We start from the raw sequence: 18,880 nt of genomic DNA, 5'->3' as shown, positions 1-18,880 counted from the left end.
TTATTGGGTCATTTTTCTTGGTACCATACAAGAAAATAAAAACTTTCAAAATCAATACATTAATTATCCTGTGTTCTGCTTATTATTGTGCATGTCCTAATTTAGTTTTTTATTTATTCACATGGCTACTTTTCTATGTTTAAGGTGAATCTCCTCCAGTCTCTCTGATCATCAATCCCAGCAGAACTCAACACTTTACTAATGACTCTCTCTCACTGAGCTGTGAGGACCAGAGTAACTCTACTGGATGGACAGTGAGACGATACACACACAGTGAGAGAGTGTTAGATTGTTCACACTGGGGATCAGTTACAGGATCTACATGTAACATCAGCTTCCTCTCCACATCCTACACTGGAGTTTACTGGTGTGAGTCTGAATCTGGAGGAAACAGTAATCCTGTCCACATCACAGTGCATGGTGAGTCTTCATGGAGTGTGTTTAATGTTAAAGGAAAAGGGGAAATGTTTCAGATTATTTAAAATTCCAACTGGGAAGAATTGTTCAATCTGACAAAGACAACAGTTTTCCTCCCTCAATACATTACCTGCAATTTCTATAATTCTGAGTAAGGATACCTGTGTTTCCTTCCAGGCTGAATACAAATTCACAGTTACCAATAAATAATCAATAAGAGATGTGAAGGAACATTTTGAATACCTCTGTTTATGTTGATTACTCTTGTGTGCTACTCAGGGTCATGTATAATAATTCAAACAGTTCAGCATGATTATTATTTTATTCTGCTTCAGGTCCATCAGGTGTAGAAGCTCCATTCTCAGTGCTCATGCTGATCTGTAGTGTGGTGACGGTCTCTCCGTATCTGCTGGTGACCATCATTCTGCTGCTCATATGTTACAGAGCTCGAGGTAAGAACTCTTTCAGTACGTCTCGACACTTCACATAACGAGCATCATGACTTTAATTATTGTGAGAAAAACATCTTCACCTGAGGAAATGTAGAAAGCACTCTTCTTATTTTAAAAGCAAAAATCTACATTTGTTCTTAAATTAAAATTAAAAACACCATTTAAACTGTGTTTAGGACAATATCAAATGCAGTTTTTTTTTTTCGTGCTATAATTACATGGAATAAATTTTGATATGCAAGAAATGACTTTTTAAATTTCTTTAACAGCTCACACTGATGAAGAGAGAATTGAGAATGCAGTCAACGTTCATCTATAAAAAGAGGATATATTTACTGGAAAAATAATTCAGAATTTCTTGTTCTTTATGGTTTTGTGTGGATTTTAAAATAATTCTGATTTCTCATTTTAATGTCCTGCTGTTATTTTCTCAGCATCTTAGACACCCTCACTGTTCTGAATGGATTTGTTTAGCTAAAGCCTGTAAACCTCCTCATGAGGTGAAAGTGATCATGTGTGTAGTGTTCAATAAGCCCTACATCCAGCTTTGTATGCAATATAAAAACAAGTTTATTGACGGTGATCTGAAATATGGTGCTGAACTAATATTGTGTTTTGTGTTTTCTCAGTATTAGTTCTACTTCTACTGTATTTGTACTGCTGTGTTTTATTTTATTTCTCTATGAGATTTTCTCGAGTTAAATAATGAGGAGTAGACGTTTTTGGAGAGATTTTGTTCTATTTATAGACCAAGGAGTAGACATCTCAGTTAGACACTGATGTTAGATTTGTGTGACTTTTCAGCTGTGTGAACTTTAATTGTAGTTGTTTGAGGAGATTTATGAATGAAATGTTTGATCAATTAAATAAATACATCATTATCAGTTCACTGCTGCTATATTGTTGTCTTTTCATTGTCTCATAATGTTTCTTGTCTCCTGCTGTAACATTGGAATTTCCTCCGTGGGATTAATAAAGTTTTATCAGATAACTCGATCCTGCAGTATTATTCAGTGTCAGTAGAGGATCTCAGTGCAGTAAAGGTCAGGAGTAAATGAGGAATCAAACAGAAGTGTTGTTACTCTTTCTGCATGTCTACACACTGGTACACTGATGTACAGGACTAACACAACACTGAAAACCAATCAGGAAATCAACATTACAGCCAATCAAAAGCTACTTATGAAGTGAAGTACATGGTTTCAGTGTAAAACTCTGCTAGACAACATCATCATAAGTGCATTTCTTCCCAGTCCTGGCAGAGGGAGTAAGACAGTCAGGGTTAGAGGTTTGTAAATCAAGCTTAGACCTAAATCAGTGTTGTATATGAGCACTAACACGCTCTACAGAACTGGGGTGAATTGTTGCTAGGTGTCTGCAGTGAAGAACATCACACACTTCTTCAAGGGGAAAACTGTAACATGAAAATAGTTTCTTGTATATTTTACTGTATTAATTAACATTAAATCCTGTTTGTTACTCTGAGACCATGCTACACCGACAGCAGCCAGCAGAGGGCAGCAGTGGTGCACACAGTGATAGCAGGAGAACAAATTACAGACTTCTCCAGGATGATGAACCTGGATTTCCTGAACCTGTCCAGCAGTATACTTAAGACCAGACTTTGACACAGCCCTTTGCTGCACCTTTGTAGAGGAGTGACAGATATATATAACTATATATAAAAGAGAATAATATACACCTTCCAAACAGAGAAACCACAAGCAATAAAAGCAGGAACAAGCCTGTAACTAGTACTTCCGGACATCTTTCAAAATAAAAGTTCTGCAGTTCTGGGGTTTCACTCTGTAACTGAGTCCACAATGAAACAGTATGTAGTAGTTACAGTATCATTTGTGTACGAGATTTTAAAATTCATTTCTCATGGAAAAGAAAAAAAATCAGCTGGCTGTTAGACATCATTAGTGTGTGTTATGAAGGAAAATGTGATATTCAGTGAGAAAACTATTTGTGGGCTCAACTAAAGCTCATCATGTTTTGTTCCCTATATCAGATTACATTTAAAACTATTCTACAACAAATCACATGATAGATATCAGGTCTAATAAAACATTACAGGGATTTAAGGAAACTCTCACATGTAGTGATGTTTCATCCATGATCCAATCATTCTCCTTCACTTCCATGTACTGACTCATTTTATTCTCTTAAGTCTCGACTGTGTAAAACACATGACTGCTTCAGCAGATTGTTCCTGCTTTTTAAAGACTGCATTATCGTGCAGGATGTGAAGGAGCAAATCATTGGTTGGATGTATTGAAGAATCCACCCCTTACTAGTCAGGATTAAAACCATACAGCAGTTACCACTAGAGGGAGTCAAAGACATTTTAGTTTCACTTTTCAATCACTGACCCCCACATACTGAGGTACTGTAGCCTTCCTGTCAGCTCCAGCAGTCTGACCATTCTCCTCTGACCGCTCTCACCAACAAGGCTTTCTGTTTGTTTGTGTAATCTATACAGACTGGTGTGTGTGTGTGTGTGTGTTACTGCATGAGTGTATGCATTGTGCTGCTGCTACATGATTGGCAGACTTTGATAATTGCACCAATAAATATATAATAATAAATAAAGTACACAGTGAGAAATTAATGTACATTTAGATAATGTTACATTTTTAGATAAAAATTACATGACTTAGTTTCTTAATATGAAATTATACATAAATATAATACAGTAAGAAGGATATATTGAGTATGAATGTGTTCAGTTATGTGAAATGTAATTGCTGTAACAGTTTTTATTTGATCGTCCAATAGGAAGTTTCTCCTGTTATGATGGATCTGTTATGAGCCAATCAGAAAAGATTTGTGTAGTGAAGAGACTGGTGTGAGAATAATGTGGTCCAGAACTGTGTAGTGTTGAAAAGTGCTGAAATGAGTTAAAATAATTTCCATGTATCCAGTTACTAAACCATAAGTAAAGACTTTAGACTCGTTGTTACGAGCGGACGTCATTAACTGGGACTCCAGGTCACTGGTGTTTAGTCAAGTAGCTTTTATTGTCATTTGAAGCACATACAGCTGGTACAGTACACAGTAACATGAAACAACGTTCCTCCAGGACCATGGTGCTACATAAAACACACAACTACAGGAGACAACACAGAACTAAGTTCACTACACAGACCTACACAGTACTACATAAAGTGCATGTGTGTACACAGTGCAAGACAGTACAGTACAGTACAATAACTGACCAGGGACAGCGCAGCACTGACCACTACACAGTTTTGTAATGAATAAAGTGCAATAGTAAAATGCTGTGGATGTAAACACAATACACAGTTAACAGAAAAACAGATCATTGTGTTTTATTGTTGTAGCAGCAGTCTAAAAAGAAATGTGGGAAAATTGTGAAGGGAGTGGAATAATATAGAGTGTAAGTGTGTGTGTGTGTTTGAGAAAGTGATAAACAAACCTGATAATTACCTCACACTGCAGTGGATAAAAATGAATAAATAAACACCAATCCCTCTCTCTCTCACTGCTGCATGATTAAGGAGATCTGAAGCATGTTGTTTGATCGTCTCCTCGGCTGTGTCTTTGCTCCATTTCATTACTGCAGCTGCAAGAGAGGAAAAAGAAACAATTCTATATAGACCATTTCATAAATGTTAAATGTAAACAATAACAAACGCACTGCAATGCTGCTGTGCATGTCTGGTCCTGAAACATTTACAGTGTCACCATTTTCATTTCTGAAATCTATCAAAACAATATACCAAGAGTGTACTTTATAAATCTGTCTCAAATCCAGATGTGTATCATTATCTGGTTGAACCTGAGTGTGTCTATACGAGAGAATCTGTAAAAGCTTATCACAGTCTGGATGTTTATAACTATTTTCTAAGTGGAAAAGTTGGGAACATCTGCTCATACAGTGTGGAAGACATTTGTCTTGTCTGTGGTGAAGATGGAGCAAGTCATTCGGTGTCCAAAACTTACTCCACATGGTTTCTCGCTATGGTGACTGGTGAGGTTCTTAGTGGACATTACACTTGCATGGCTTGTATATCTGTGCAAATAATAAATTACATTTCTAAATGTATACCAGTAAAATAACTCTGTGCCATTATTACCTACTGCAAACGTAATTATTTTCTACATTCAGAAAGTCTGGAGGTGAGGTGAAGTTTGTTGTCATGTTGCTGTGATCCTTGTTGCTGTGGAACAGTGTGTCAGAGGGTTTAAAGGCTCCATCTGTGATATGAGACTTGTGTGTATAAATAATAAACAAGAAGCTGCATTCAATTCAGTGTCTGCTAGTGTCTTTAACTTTTAATATTCTAATACATAAACTTGTGTTGCTAGTAACAGTAAAAGTAACAGTAGATTAGTACATGTATAACGACAACTTTAGATTGAGTCAAAACTAGAGGCAAACATTGACTTTTCAAGTCAGTTCTCTTGTGGTTTTCATGGATAGTCACATACAAAGATAGACAGATATAGCCACACCCAATATTATTACAAAAGTGTATAGACGGCCTCCCACTGAGGTTTTGAATGTGCACAACAACTAACCATAAATGTTCAAGGACCAAAGATGCCACTTCCATAATGATGATTTACTCAGAAAACTTCTGAACCTCGGCTTGCTGTGAAGACCAGGCCTTCAGACCTCAGCGTCACCTGATGCTGGTGGCCAGGAGAGGGGATGTCGCAAGCGGTGCTTGAGGAAGGCGGAAGGTGTGGAAAGCGGGCAGGTGTCCGTGCTAGGCTAAAACAAAACCTAGCTGGCCGGCTCTCCCGTCCATTATTCTGTCCAACGTTTGCTCAATGGACAATAAACCAGACCACGTCCGACTCCAGTAAACACGGCGAGAGTTTAGAGACTGCTGCGTCTGTTTTCACAGAGGCGTGGCTCACCAACAGAGTTCCAGACGCCGCCATTCAGATAGCCGGGCTCTCATTGTTTCTTGCCGACAGAAATGCAGCTCTGTGCGGTAAGACTCGGGGTGGTGGTGTGTGTGTTTACATCAACACAGAATGGTGACAACATCTCTGTTATGTTAATTCCAGCATACAGACCGCTGGTCAGACGCTCTAAACCGGTTCTGAAACAGTAGAAAACCTGGTCAGCAGGAGTCACCTCTGCTCTTCAGGACTGTTTTGAGTTCACTGACTGGAATATGTTCAGGGAGGCTGCAACCAACGGAGACTCTATCAACTTGGAGGAGAACACGGCATCAGTGACCGGCTACATCGACAAGTGTATTGATGACATGACCGTCTCCAAGATCATCAACACACACACGGATCTCCTGTTACTGATTTATTTGAAGACTTTTCCTCAAATCCACCGTGAAAACTAAACACAGTAACAACAAAACACAACAAACACATTATCTTGACACACAGTGAAAGCGTGAGGAACAGAAGCAATGGCAGTTTACAGACAGAAAATACAGACAAATAAACAAATACCTCGTTGCTGCATGCTGTGAGAAAGGGAAATAGTCTTTAAATCTTCTTTATGATAGTTTAAGTTCTTTTTATGACTAGAATAAACTTTTATCAGAGCATCCATAATGTCCGTGCTTACCGCTAACTTTCTTCACTAAAAACCCTCCCGCTAAATCAGCATCTGCACGAGACCGGAACCGAGGCTTCAAAATAAAAGTCCCGCAACATACAAAACAAAACAATCTATAAAGATACAAATAACAAACACAGCTTAACTTCAATTACAAAAGTGATTTTACAAAAATGTAAACAAAATATATAAACAATATAAAGGCAGCATATACACATCATTTGACGCCATATAAACGGCCTCACGCCGATGTTTTTGAATGTGTGCAAAAGATAACCGGAAACCTTCACGAACCAAAGACGTCACTTCCGTAAAACCAATAATAACCGTTTAAATAGTCTCTATGTGTAAAGACACCTGTATTCATACACCAAGTCCACATATTAGTATAAAATATCAAGGTTTGAATCCCTTGTACACAACTGTACTCTAACCTGCTGCGACACGCTGCTCTGACCAAAAGAGGACAAAATTAAAACATCTATCCAACTCTGTTTGGGGATCTGTTTCCCCCTAGCCCCGCCCCCGGACATACTTTCTTCCAGAAGTCTACAATATAAAGCTAACACTAAGTACATTTATAATCGGAACTTAGTTGATCTTACCTTAAGTGTCTTCAACTATCTGGATGAGTTGTGACTTTTGTCTTGCTGTAACACGGTCCTGACAAGAGCAGAACATCACATGGACTACAAGCAGGAGACTCGAGCATGGAGGGGAACCGCTGTCTGATCTGAACTGCGCATGCGCGAGCACTTGTTCAACTAGGTACAGCAACACCACTTGTAATAATTACATTTAGTTCAGTTGATGAAAATTTCAAAAACAATTGCCAAAGCATCAAACAATTAGTCCAAAAAAATTAGACCATTAGAACATTATGGTCTAACAGGCAACCACACACCACAACGTCTGAACTAAATTGAACTTTTATATGTCAATAATAATTCCTGCACCTGTCCTACACATCCCCAGACATCCAAAAACTCCTATTCAGATGTCTGAATATTGAACTGCATATCTACATACAAGAGGGGTCACAGACAGACATTGTGGTGGGTCTCTGTCTGTGTGTGTGTGTGTGTGTGTGTGTTAGAATAGAGGAAGTGATCAAGTGGCACAGCTTTAACACACGCCACTGTTCTGTCAGTCAGTCAGTCATTAGAGGGACAGGATGGAGCTCAGTCCACTCTCTGTGATGCTCTGTGAGTAAATGTTCTCTTTGTGTCTTCATTAGAGTGAGTGGTGGGGTATAAAGTTGTTCATCTGCAGTCTGAATGTCCTGAGTGATGATCTTATTGTGTGATTAGGACATTGTGTGTACTTCAGCATGACTGCTCAGGTGGATCAGTGTCTCCATATCTGTTATGAGAAGGGTTTAGTTTGATGTGTATCTACTCTCAGTAAGTATGATAGAACAACAGGCAAGAGTACAAGTAGAGCGAGTTTAAAACACAGGGTTTAAATCATCTAATGAGTTGGAATCTGTACCTGATGGTTGTCTTTTGTTGTTTCCTGTATACAGAAACATGTTTTGTGTTAAAAACCATATTAAATGTAACATGATTTTAACAAAACTATTAATTAGATTTTCTGAGAAAATGCCTCATAACCTATATTTCCATTTTTGTTATTATTGTAGGAATAATGTTAACTTTAATATACACTAATACCAAATGATTGCACTGCATTTATAAAATAATCCCAAATCATTATTTACTCATTCTCACTAATTATTATTTTATGTTATAAAAAAAACAGCATTTTCTGGGCAGAAACAAACTCTTCTCATTAGTCCTGTACACACAGAGCAGTGACCATGTTAGAGGCCTGAGAGCAGAGAGCAGTTTGAGGATGTGGTTTATTTTCTATCTTCATTTATTGATGCAATTTGAGCTGTGAAAAAGATGAGGAGGTGTGAAGATGGACTAAATCTAACTCCCCTGAAATCATTGAACTCTTTTTAATTCAAAAGTTGTCCAATCTGAAGACAGTCATTTAAAGACAGCGTCTCCACAGCAGAGACATTTGGAGACAAAACAACTATTCAGTTTGATTAGATTTCAGAACTAGCCTTTATTAGGAACCATCAGTATTACTGGGTATATTCTATATGGACATTGTAGATATGAATAATTATTCTTATTTCAAAATTAAATTACATATTTTTTATTATTCATCATCCTCAGAGGTTTTTTTTCTGGTCAGAAGCTTCAGTGGTCACCTATGTTAGGAATACTGTCCATACGAGGCATAATTAAATGTTATGAATTTATAAGTGGGAATGCTGGTGCAGCAGGTTGTGTTATCTTTAGAAAAATTGTAACAAGAATATATTGGGGTGCTCAGGTTTGCTCAAGACCACTATTGATATTCCTCACATTCCTAAAATTCCTAAAAACAAAGGAACTGCTGTGATCGACTCATAAAATCATGAATCCATCTTCAGGAAACATTTTATGCCGGTTGCCTGGAGACACCCAAAAACTTATTTACTTACTGTGTCAAATGTATTAAAAACTTATGCAGAAATAAACACTTCTCATTAGCCTTGTACACTGACACACACAGTGTAGTGACTCTTTTAAAGAGACAAGTTGGAAGTTGTGGTTTAGCTTCTTCTTTTTTTAATTCAGTGCTGTGTGTGCAGCTGTGATGAAGGGGAGGAGGTGTAAAGGCTAAAAATATTTGCCACATGCATCATGCAGTAAAAATCAAGCCATTTTCAAACGGTCAGTTTGGGTGAGCCTGTGTCCACTCTGTGATTGGATTCCTTTTCTTGTCTGACAGGAGTGATCTTCTGCTGTTTTGACATATCCCTTGAAAAAAATTGGCAAAAATATACGAAGAAAATCAAAAAATTGTGAAATAGCAGAAGAAAAGTAATAAGGTAAAGTGAAGTGTGGTCCGGAAGATTAATTCATTAGAATGTAACTGAATTTATTTGTCGCATGTTCATTGTACAGGCTGTGCTTACTGATGTCACATGTCAGTTTTTCTGCATATCTCTTTTCCACATCCACAAAACTCCTATCCAGACCTTTGAATATTGAGCTGCATGTCTATCTCCTGTTTTGTGGAATGGAGGCCTGAGCTCACAGTTTACAGGACTTCAAAGATCTGCTGCAAATGTCTAGGTGCTTCAGAGGTCTTTTAGAGGTCATGCCTTGTCCATCACAGCTGTTTTGACAGAAAAAGGGGAACATGTTATACTCTCTCTCTCTCTCTCTCTCTCTCTCTCTCTCCATGAGAAAACAGGAAGTGCTAAGACTTTCACCCACACCACTGCTCTGTCAGTCAGTCCTTAGAACAGCAAAATCACTGTAATACAAACTAATACCAAACTAATGCTAAATCTAATCACTAAATAATTATCACTAACATTTTGTTATGGGAATTTCAGCAGAGTGCTCCTATTTTAGATAGATAGATAGATAGATAGATAGATAGATAGATAGATAGATAGATAGATAGATAGATAGATAGATAGATAGATAGATAGATAGATAGATAGATAGATAGATAGATAGATAGATAGATAGATAGATAGATAGATACTTTATTCATCTCAAAGGGAAATTCACAGTTTCCAGCAGTATCCACAAACACAGGTAATAGATAAAATAGGAAGGAATATAACAAAAATACTAAAATAACCAAATTAGGGTACAAAAATATAACAAAAAATATATCAAATAACAAGAATATAAAATATTACCAAATATAGCAGAATATAACAATATAACAAAATATATCAGAAAACTACTAAATACAGAGATTTAGAAATAAATATGGAGAATGAGATGAAAAACAAGATAAATAATGTGCAAAGACAAGTGTTTAAAGTTACAGACCTAGTCGATGTGCAAAAACTGTTATGTGCCAAAACTGCGTGTTTATGAGTCCTGTGCAAATCTCAGTTTATTGAGAGTTCTGTATAAACCGGAGTGTATTTTGCTTGGTCATCTAGTTGTGTTATCAGACACTTCTCATTAGTCCTGTACACACAGAGCAGGGACCGTGTTAGAGGCCTGAGAGCAGAGAGCAGGTCACAGATGTGGTTTATTTTCTATTTTCATTTAGTGATGCAATTTCAGCTGTGAAGAAGAGGAGGAGGTGTGAAGATGAAGGTTTGAAAGCAATAATTAACATTTACCTGTTGATAATGTGGATAAATTTAAATCCACTGACAACATCGAACTCATTTAAAGTCAAAAGCAGTCAGATGAAGACAAAAGAACTATTCAAAGTGAGAAGGTGTCACTAAATGTCCTCACTGGCCACTTTATTAGGAAACTATTTACGCCTGTGCAGGACTCCATATGTACGGAGAGAAGATTCCTGCCGGAGAAATCAAGCCCCTGGTGTCTCTGTCCAGTTTTCCTGGAGCAGGTAACACCTGGCTGAGACCGCTGATTGAGCTCGATACTGAATATTACACAGGAAGCTACTACTTCAGTGGTACACTTTATAATAGAGGTTTTGCTTCCAAATTTCAATTTAAGGGCTTTATTCCAGAGAGATGTTGCTTCTTTTCTCTATCATGCTTAATGTTGCAGTGAAGATTATTTAAAGTTTCTTCACATTCTGTTTAATGTTACAGGAAAAAACACATTGAGTGTTTGACCAAGTGGAAACTGATATCTATATTGTGTATGACATTTTCTTAAAATTTGATTTGATAAACTTTGCTTAGTCTCCAGAAAAATAAATAAATAAATAAATAAATTAATTAATTAATTAAAAAAAAGAGAAAAAAAGGCTGTCAGAAGCAGTGGACCAATGGACACATTTATCCTGCCTCTAATCTGAATAAAACTCTACTTGATTTCTGGATATTTGGAATTTCAAACTAGCAACACAGAAAACGGAAGCGTGGATAAAAAGAAAATTACAACCAAATATAGCAGAAAGAAATAAGTAAAGTAAAGTAAAGAAAGTAAGCAAGGAAAATAAAATTTAGTATTTAATTCCTACTATTTTGTGTTCTTTTCTTTTAGATTTCTTTGTTTGGTTTATTATATTTGTCAGAAACAGCTGGACAGTTCCCTGCCAGGCCTGGAGAGGGCGCTCCAGGATTCTTGGAAGCCTGCTTCTTTGTGTGTATTTTGTGTGATGCCTTTCCTATTGTTCTCCTTCCTGTTGTATCACCTGTTCCCCATTTACCTTAATGTCTAGCCCTATAAATAAGGACCCTTGTGGCCTTGTCGGTCATTGTTCATCTGCGCTGTGGTTTTGTCCTGTATCTGGTTATGGCATGTTCTTGTTTTTGATTTCAGTAACATCATGTCTAGTGTTAGGTTAGTCTGCCCCATGTCTTGTGTTTATGTTAGTAAAGCAGTACTTCATTAAATCCTGGGTCTTTCTCCATGGCGTGTCAGTGCATGCCACCACCACGGAGGTCTTGGTTCATGCCCTGCACAAGGCAGGGGTTCCCAGATGTTACAATAATTTTTACGACCACAATACTTATGGCGTGAAATTGATGCTGCAGTTGTGACCTGATACACACACATACCTATGTATATTTAAATAACTCCATTTGTGATGCTAAAATTTAAAACTTAGGGTGAGGGGGGGGGTCTGTTTTCCACTAAAAATTTAATGCACCATTTCGTAACCCTTTACATAAGATATAGGAGGAAGAGTTGGGTCACTGTCCTCATTCAGTCTTACCATGGTCTGTATTTGAATCTGTTATTAGCTCCAACCTGACTTTCAAGTAAAGTGTCTAAGATGTCAGTTAGGTTTCCTTCAGTCCATTCTTCCCTCAGTGTCCATAACTCAAAGTTCTGTTGTCCACAATTTACGGTTTATGTTGTCTGGTTTCTGATATTCCTCCACACTATTCTTAAAACAAGATTCTTAACCTAAAACAACCTACAAATTGGTTCTCTGTCCTAATGGACTCTTTTAATTCTCTCTCTTTGTGATGTTACTCCACAGTGTTATTATAGTGGACTTTCCATAACCAGCCACAAAATATCACCTACAGTGCAAAAACTGCAATAAGCCAATGGATAATAATGACATTTTCAATAACGTTTAAAACACAACTTCATATATTATTAATCCTTCTATGACCCTCATATGACCCATAATTTTGTAGCAGCAGTTTTAGGAATCATCAGTAATCAGCTTCACACACTCTAACCCACTGTGTCATATCCCACAAGCAACTGATTGTTGATGCTAATTGCTATAAGTGATAAATGCTATATATAATAAATATTATACAGTATTTTTCATATTAAAAATGAAAATGTAAGTGCACATGAAATATGAGGTATAATATTTTTTAAATTTCTAGACAAATAAATTCTTTGAACAGAAATCATGATTCCTTTTTCTTATCTTCCCATCAGCCACTTACACGAGCTCATAGATTGAACCATTACCATCACCATGTAGGTGTAATGGGTGAGTTTTAATAAAGGAAACAAATGATGATATTAGTTTGAACATCAATGCTACAAATGTTTAAATCAGTGGTTCTTAACCTTTTTTACTCCAAGGTCCCCTTCTTCTCCAAGTCAGTGTTTTAAGGCCACTCTAAGATACTGGTATACTGTACTTCTGCAGCAATGAGGAAAGTGTTCGTTTTCAACCTTTTTATTAACAAAAAGCATTTGTTTGTTATTACTCTTCCACTCTAATTTTTTATAATTACTTTATTTATTTATTACTTTATTTATAATTCTAATTAATTATAGTTAATTATAAATAATAAATTCAAGATATTTAGTGAGAAGCCTGCTGCTGTTGCTTGTGAATGATGTGGTCAATGCATGAAGGGAAGTTTTCACTAAGCCACAAGCATGTTGTGCTTATATATATATATATATATATATCTGGCACATTCTGCTCCCATTTATACACAAAGAGGACTTGTGCACATCTGTACTTTAAAGATGGAGATGAAGACAATAACACTGTTTCTCATCATCATCACCTTATTTCACTACAGGACCACCCTGTACTGCTGCTGTCTGAACTTTGCACATTATTTAACACTACTCACTTTATATAGTTCTGTACAATACAGCTGTTTACATTTTACATTTCTTGTATATATTCTATATTTTATATACATATTCTGTATACACATATACCCTACCTTACTTTATTTATATATTATTAGGGCCCAAGCACTAGCAGTGTGGAGGACCCTCTTTTTCTTCTAAGGATTATTTTTTGGGGGTCTTAACATGCTCAAAAACTCATGAAAATCAGCAGACAGGTTGGAATCTGCCGCCATTAGGACGTCACTGTGGCTCGGCCCTGGGCGTGGCACACACCCGTCACAGCGCCCCCTGGGAAAATCATGCTGCATAGCTGATACACACTTGCACGTATCCATGTACAGCTTGGTACACACTTAGATCTCATTGAACTGAACAACTTTCTCATTGCATGTCATTAAGTCTAATCCATAGGAAGTCAGTTATTTTGAGTTGTTTGCAAAACGCACCCAATGGAATTTGAAATACTCCTCCTAGGGAATTGATACAACCCCCACCAAACCCAGGCTAATATGATCAAGACATTGATACAACCACCACCAAACCCAGGCTAATATGATCTCAAGACATTGATACAACCCCCACCAAACCCAGGCTAATATCATCTCAAGACATTGATACAACCCCCACCAAACCCAGGCTAATATGATCTCAAGACATTGATACAACCCCCACCAATCCCAGGCTAATATGATCAAGACATTGATACAACCCCCACCAATCCCAGGCTAATATGATCAAGACATTGATACAACCCCCACCAAACCCAGGCTAATATGATCAAGACATTGATACAACCGCCACCAAACCCAGGCTAATATGATCTCAAGACACTGATACAACCGCCACCAAACCCAGGCTAATATGATCTCAAGACATTGATACAACCCCCACCAAACCCAGGCTAATATGATCTCAAGACATTGATACAACCCCCACCAAACCCAGGCTAATATGATCTCAAGACATTGATACAACCCCCACCAATCCCAGGCTAATATGATCAAGACATTGATACAACCCCCACCAATCCCAGGCTAATATGATCAAGACATTGATACAACCCCCACCAAACCCAGGCTAATATGATCAAGACATTGATACAACCGCCACCAAACCCAGGCTAATATGATCTCAAGACACTGATACAACCGCCACCAAACCCAGGCTAATATGATCTCAAGACACTGATACAACCCCCACCAAACCCAGGCTAATATGATCTCAAGACATTGATAATGCCAAATTGTGAAGGGATTCTTGATATCTCAAACGGTTCAGCCGTGAGGAGCCCTTAAACTTATGGCGAATAAAAGGAAACAGGAAGTGGCTAATAACTTCTGTGTACATTAAGTGATGTACATCAAACCTCAACTTTATGTTAAGAGAAGAAAGCTGATCACACGGTCATGACTGCTGTGAGTCTCAGTCATAGCGCCACCAACTGGCAGCAGGAAGTATGTTTTAGAAATCTAATGTTTTGTCCCTTACTTTCATCTGATTTGGTTGAAAATCAGTCAGAATAATGTCAGGACATGGCTGATGTGAAGCTGTGAAGGAATTTGTGATATTGTGAATGATGTTGCTATGGTGAGGACATAATAGAAGAAAATTAATGTTCTTATATCTTAACAGTGGAATGTTTCAAAACATTTTACATAGAAAGAACAACTGGTTGAGAGTAAGTTTGTCTAGTTTCATGATTTTGCTCTAACGGCTCACAACAAATTTTTACATTCATCAGTCCATTGACTGGACATGGTTTTGGCCTGACTCCTGCAGTACTAGACTATGTCCACTAGAGGCTCTTGCCCCTTTATTTTTATTTTTTTAAATATGGCTTCATGTTCACAATTTATATATACAGTGTCAACCAAAAAATGTATATACACTTCAGGAAAAGAAAAATAGTATGATGTATATTATATTACATAATATTAATTAAATTACATAATATTAATATAATATTAATAATATTATCATAATATCATCATATATATCAATCTATAACATATAGCAATAAATGTATTAATAAAATATTCATACAAATTTTTATTTTCCTGAAATGTGTATACATTGGGTGACTCTCTCTCTCTCTGGCACAAGGGGACATACACAGTATTAGATAGGTGGTTTTAATCTCTCTCTCTCTCTCTCTCTCTCTCTCTCTCTCTCTGTCTGCACTCTCTGCCCCCATGAGCAAACAGGAAGTGGTTAGGCTGTACCCCACACCACACCTCTTTTTGTCAGTCAGTCATAAGTACAGCAAATTCACTCTAATACACACTAATACCAAACTAATACACAGCACTAATCATTATTTACTATTACTAAACAATTATCACCAACATTCTGGAGATCCAAGATGGTGAAGATGGCAGTTTCAGCAGAGTGCTCCTATTTTGCTAGGTCAACTAGTTGTCTTATGTGTATCATGTCTTGTGTTAGTCTATGTCTTGTCTTGTTAAATTCAGCACTGATGTGCACTAGCTGTATGTTAAATGTGCACTGTTTGGCTGCTTATTATTTTTATATTAAAAATAAGAGAAATGGTTTGTGTGGAAACAAACAGTTATCATTAGTCAAGCTTTATGTGGTAAGACTCAGGGTGGTGGCATGTGTGTTAACATCAACACAGAATGGTGCAAGAACTCTGTGCTTGTTTCTAGTTGCTGCTCATCACTGGAGTTGTGACTGTTAGATGCAGGTCATTTGATTTACAACAGGAATTCACCACTGTTTTCATTGTCAAAGTGTACATTCCCATAAGTGCCAAAGATAAGGACTCACTGTGTGAAATATATTGGGCTATGAGCTGCAGAGTGCTTCTAATGAATGAGTATCATAAATCTAACCTAAAACCTCACCATAAACTGAAGCCTAACCCCACACTGTCTATCTCTGTATGGAGGGTGACCACTAGTCAATTTCTCCCACTACAGAGTCTTTTGGTGATCCAGATCTCACCTGTAAGTGGGAAAGAGAAAGGGGTCTGATATTGTAAGCTAGAAGGTCAGTGATGAGTTGGGTCACTCATTCACTCTTTTACCCAGGTGTATATTTGGTGCTGATATCCAGGTAGAAATGTCATCTGTCATTAGCTCCAACCTGACTTTCAAGTAAAGTGTCTAATATGTGATGGTTTCCTTCAGTCCATTCTTCCCTCAGTGTCCATAACACAAAGTTCTGTTGTCCACAATTTACTGTTTATGTTGTCTGATGTCTGATATTCCTCCAGACCATCCCTAAAACATGGTTCTTAACCTAAAACAACCGACAAATTGGTCCTCTGTCCTAATGGACTCTTTAATTCTCTCTCTTTGTGATGGTACTGACTTTAGTTATTATAATTGACTTTCCATAACCAGCAACAAAATATCACATAATATCACATAAATATACAGTGCAAAAACTGCAATAAGCCAATGGATAAAAATGACATTTTCACTAAACCTTTAAAACATTTATCTACGTACAGTATGTTACTAATCCTCTGTATGACCCAGTGGTCAATAATTTTCTAGCAGCAATTTTATGATTCATCATTAATCAGCATCACACACTCTAACACACTTTTTCATATATCTGACAAGCAGACTAATATTCCAAAATACAACAAAGCAAAACAAAGAAAATGGAAAATGCTAATTAAATAAATGAATAAATAAACAAACAAACAAATAAATAAATAAATAGGGATGATTATCTGAATTTCCATATTAAAAATGAAATTTAAGTGCACCTGAATTATGAGGTATAATTTTTATTCTTTGGCAATTATGCAAATTTAGTTAGCACATAAAAAAAATAAATGAATAGAATTTTAATTGGCCCTACAATGAATAATGCTGGTTTTATCTGTAATGATCAAGTGAATCTTAATCCACTGACTACAAGATGCATTAAATTTAAGAAATGCACCTGAGCTAGCCTCTATTTGTCTCCACATTCACACACATCTTCTAAAAAGAAAAAGAACAGCACCATCTGCTGGGTCTCCTGTAGTATCACAGATCAGGAAATACAGAAGTCGACACACACACACACACACACACACACAGGCAAACACACACACACAGGCAAACACACACACACAGGCAACCACACACACACACACATGCACAAACACACACACACACACACACAAACACTCTGGTCAGTCTTCTACTCAGACCTCTTCCAGCAGGGCATTTATCTTTTCTTTGTGATCAGTGTATCCATATCTGTCATGAGAAGAGAATCTGTAATTAATGAACTAATGCATAACTATTATTCTTAACTTATTTTAAAATAATCACTTATTATTTTATTATTTACTAATTATCAATGATTATTATTTCCATATTAAATATAAGTTCAATAATTGTTTCTGGGAGCCGTTCTCTGGTGCAAATCCAGCTGTGAAGAAGCGAGGTGTGAAGATGGGTGTGTGAAAGCAATAACTATCTTTATCTAACTATCTTTACTGGTCACTTTATTAGGAACACTTTATTTACTGGAGTTAGCTGTAAATTTTGTTCATAAATGGATCAAACTTCAAACAATGTCTGACTGGTATTAAGGGATGAAAAGTGTATCAAGAAAACATTCCTAGACCGCCACGAGCAGCCTGAACTGTTCACATGCAGGATGGTGTCATGGATTCATGCTGTAGACACTAAATCCTGACCATCTACATCATGGTACAGAAAAAATTCTTCAGACCAGACATTCTGTTTCTAATCAACTCTACAATTTCCATCAGCCACTTAGACAAGCTCATACTGAACCATTACTATCACAGTGCAGGTGTAAGATAAATAGATAAGCCTGTAATTAACTGAGCGCTTAAGTACAGAAATGATGATATTAGTTAGAAATGCAGTGTATAGATTTAAATATTACATTAGAATTAATTATCAAATATAAAATATTACAGTTCATTTATTAGGAATTTTCTCCTTCATGGTCCTGACTTTAGGTGGACAAGAGATAACCAGTAAAGTGGAACCACATCCGAATGAGCAAATGGACCAGAATCTCTTACTCCAACAAGAGTGTACAGACCCTTAATAAAATCCAACTTATTAACATATTTATGTCATGTTCTGTTTCTGTTTCCTTTTTAGTGCTGATTTCACTTATACCAGTGGCCCAGGCTCAAGGTGATTTATATATACTTTATTCTTTATATTGTCTGCAGATTTGCAGATAAGCTTGTAAATGCAGTTTATAAATGCAATAAATTGTTTTATAGTCAAAAGATTTTATGCTGCTTAAATGTCTTTATAACTTAAATATAAAACAGCACAAGTTTAATGACAGCAGCACAAGAGAGTAACTGACATCACTAGTGCTAAATAAAATGCTCCATGATGCCCCTGATTTCTTAATATTAAGCAGGTTACACACATCAGTATCAACAAGTAACAAAAACATGTACTCACACT

General features: G+C 36.8%; 1 protein-coding gene and 1 long non-coding RNA gene across 3 annotated transcripts in view; one reads left to right on the top strand and one right to left on the bottom strand.

Moving 5' to 3' along the window:
* Positions 1 to 1,723, top strand: part of LOC131356610 (B-cell receptor CD22-like) — a 37,138-nt gene extending 35,415 nt beyond the window's left edge. The window contains exons 8-10 of the mRNA XM_058395744.1: positions 145 to 420; positions 753 to 869; positions 1,139 to 1,723. Of these exons, the coding sequence (XP_058251727.1) occupies positions 145 to 420; positions 753 to 869; positions 1,139 to 1,188 (443 nt within the window). The 3' untranslated portion in view covers positions 1,189 to 1,723. The remainder of the gene's footprint in view (positions 1 to 144; positions 421 to 752; positions 870 to 1,138) is intronic.
* Positions 1,724 to 4,036: 2,313 nt separating this feature from the next.
* Positions 4,037 to 7,160, bottom strand: LOC131356617 (uncharacterized). 2 transcript variants are annotated; one of them, XR_009205048.1, is made up of 3 exons: positions 7,035 to 7,160; positions 5,418 to 6,204; positions 4,037 to 4,458 (listed from the first exon to the last, which is right to left on the bottom strand). It is a non-coding gene; the product is annotated as an uncharacterized LOC131356617 (long non-coding RNA). The 2 variants fall into 2 exon arrangements; XR_009205047.1 differs by lacking the exon at positions 7,035 to 7,160 and adding an exon at positions 6,321 to 6,509.
* Positions 7,161 to 18,880: the final 11,720 nt, after the last annotated feature.

This window comes from Hemibagrus wyckioides, linkage group LG07 (genome assembly GCF_019097595.1).
Source record: "Hemibagrus wyckioides isolate EC202008001 linkage group LG07, SWU_Hwy_1.0, whole genome shotgun sequence".
Lineage (NCBI taxonomy): Eukaryota > Metazoa > Chordata > Actinopteri > Siluriformes > Bagridae > Hemibagrus > Hemibagrus wyckioides.
The sequence above is the reverse complement of the archived record's forward strand: the minus strand, read 5'-3'. Positions and strand labels throughout refer to the sequence as shown.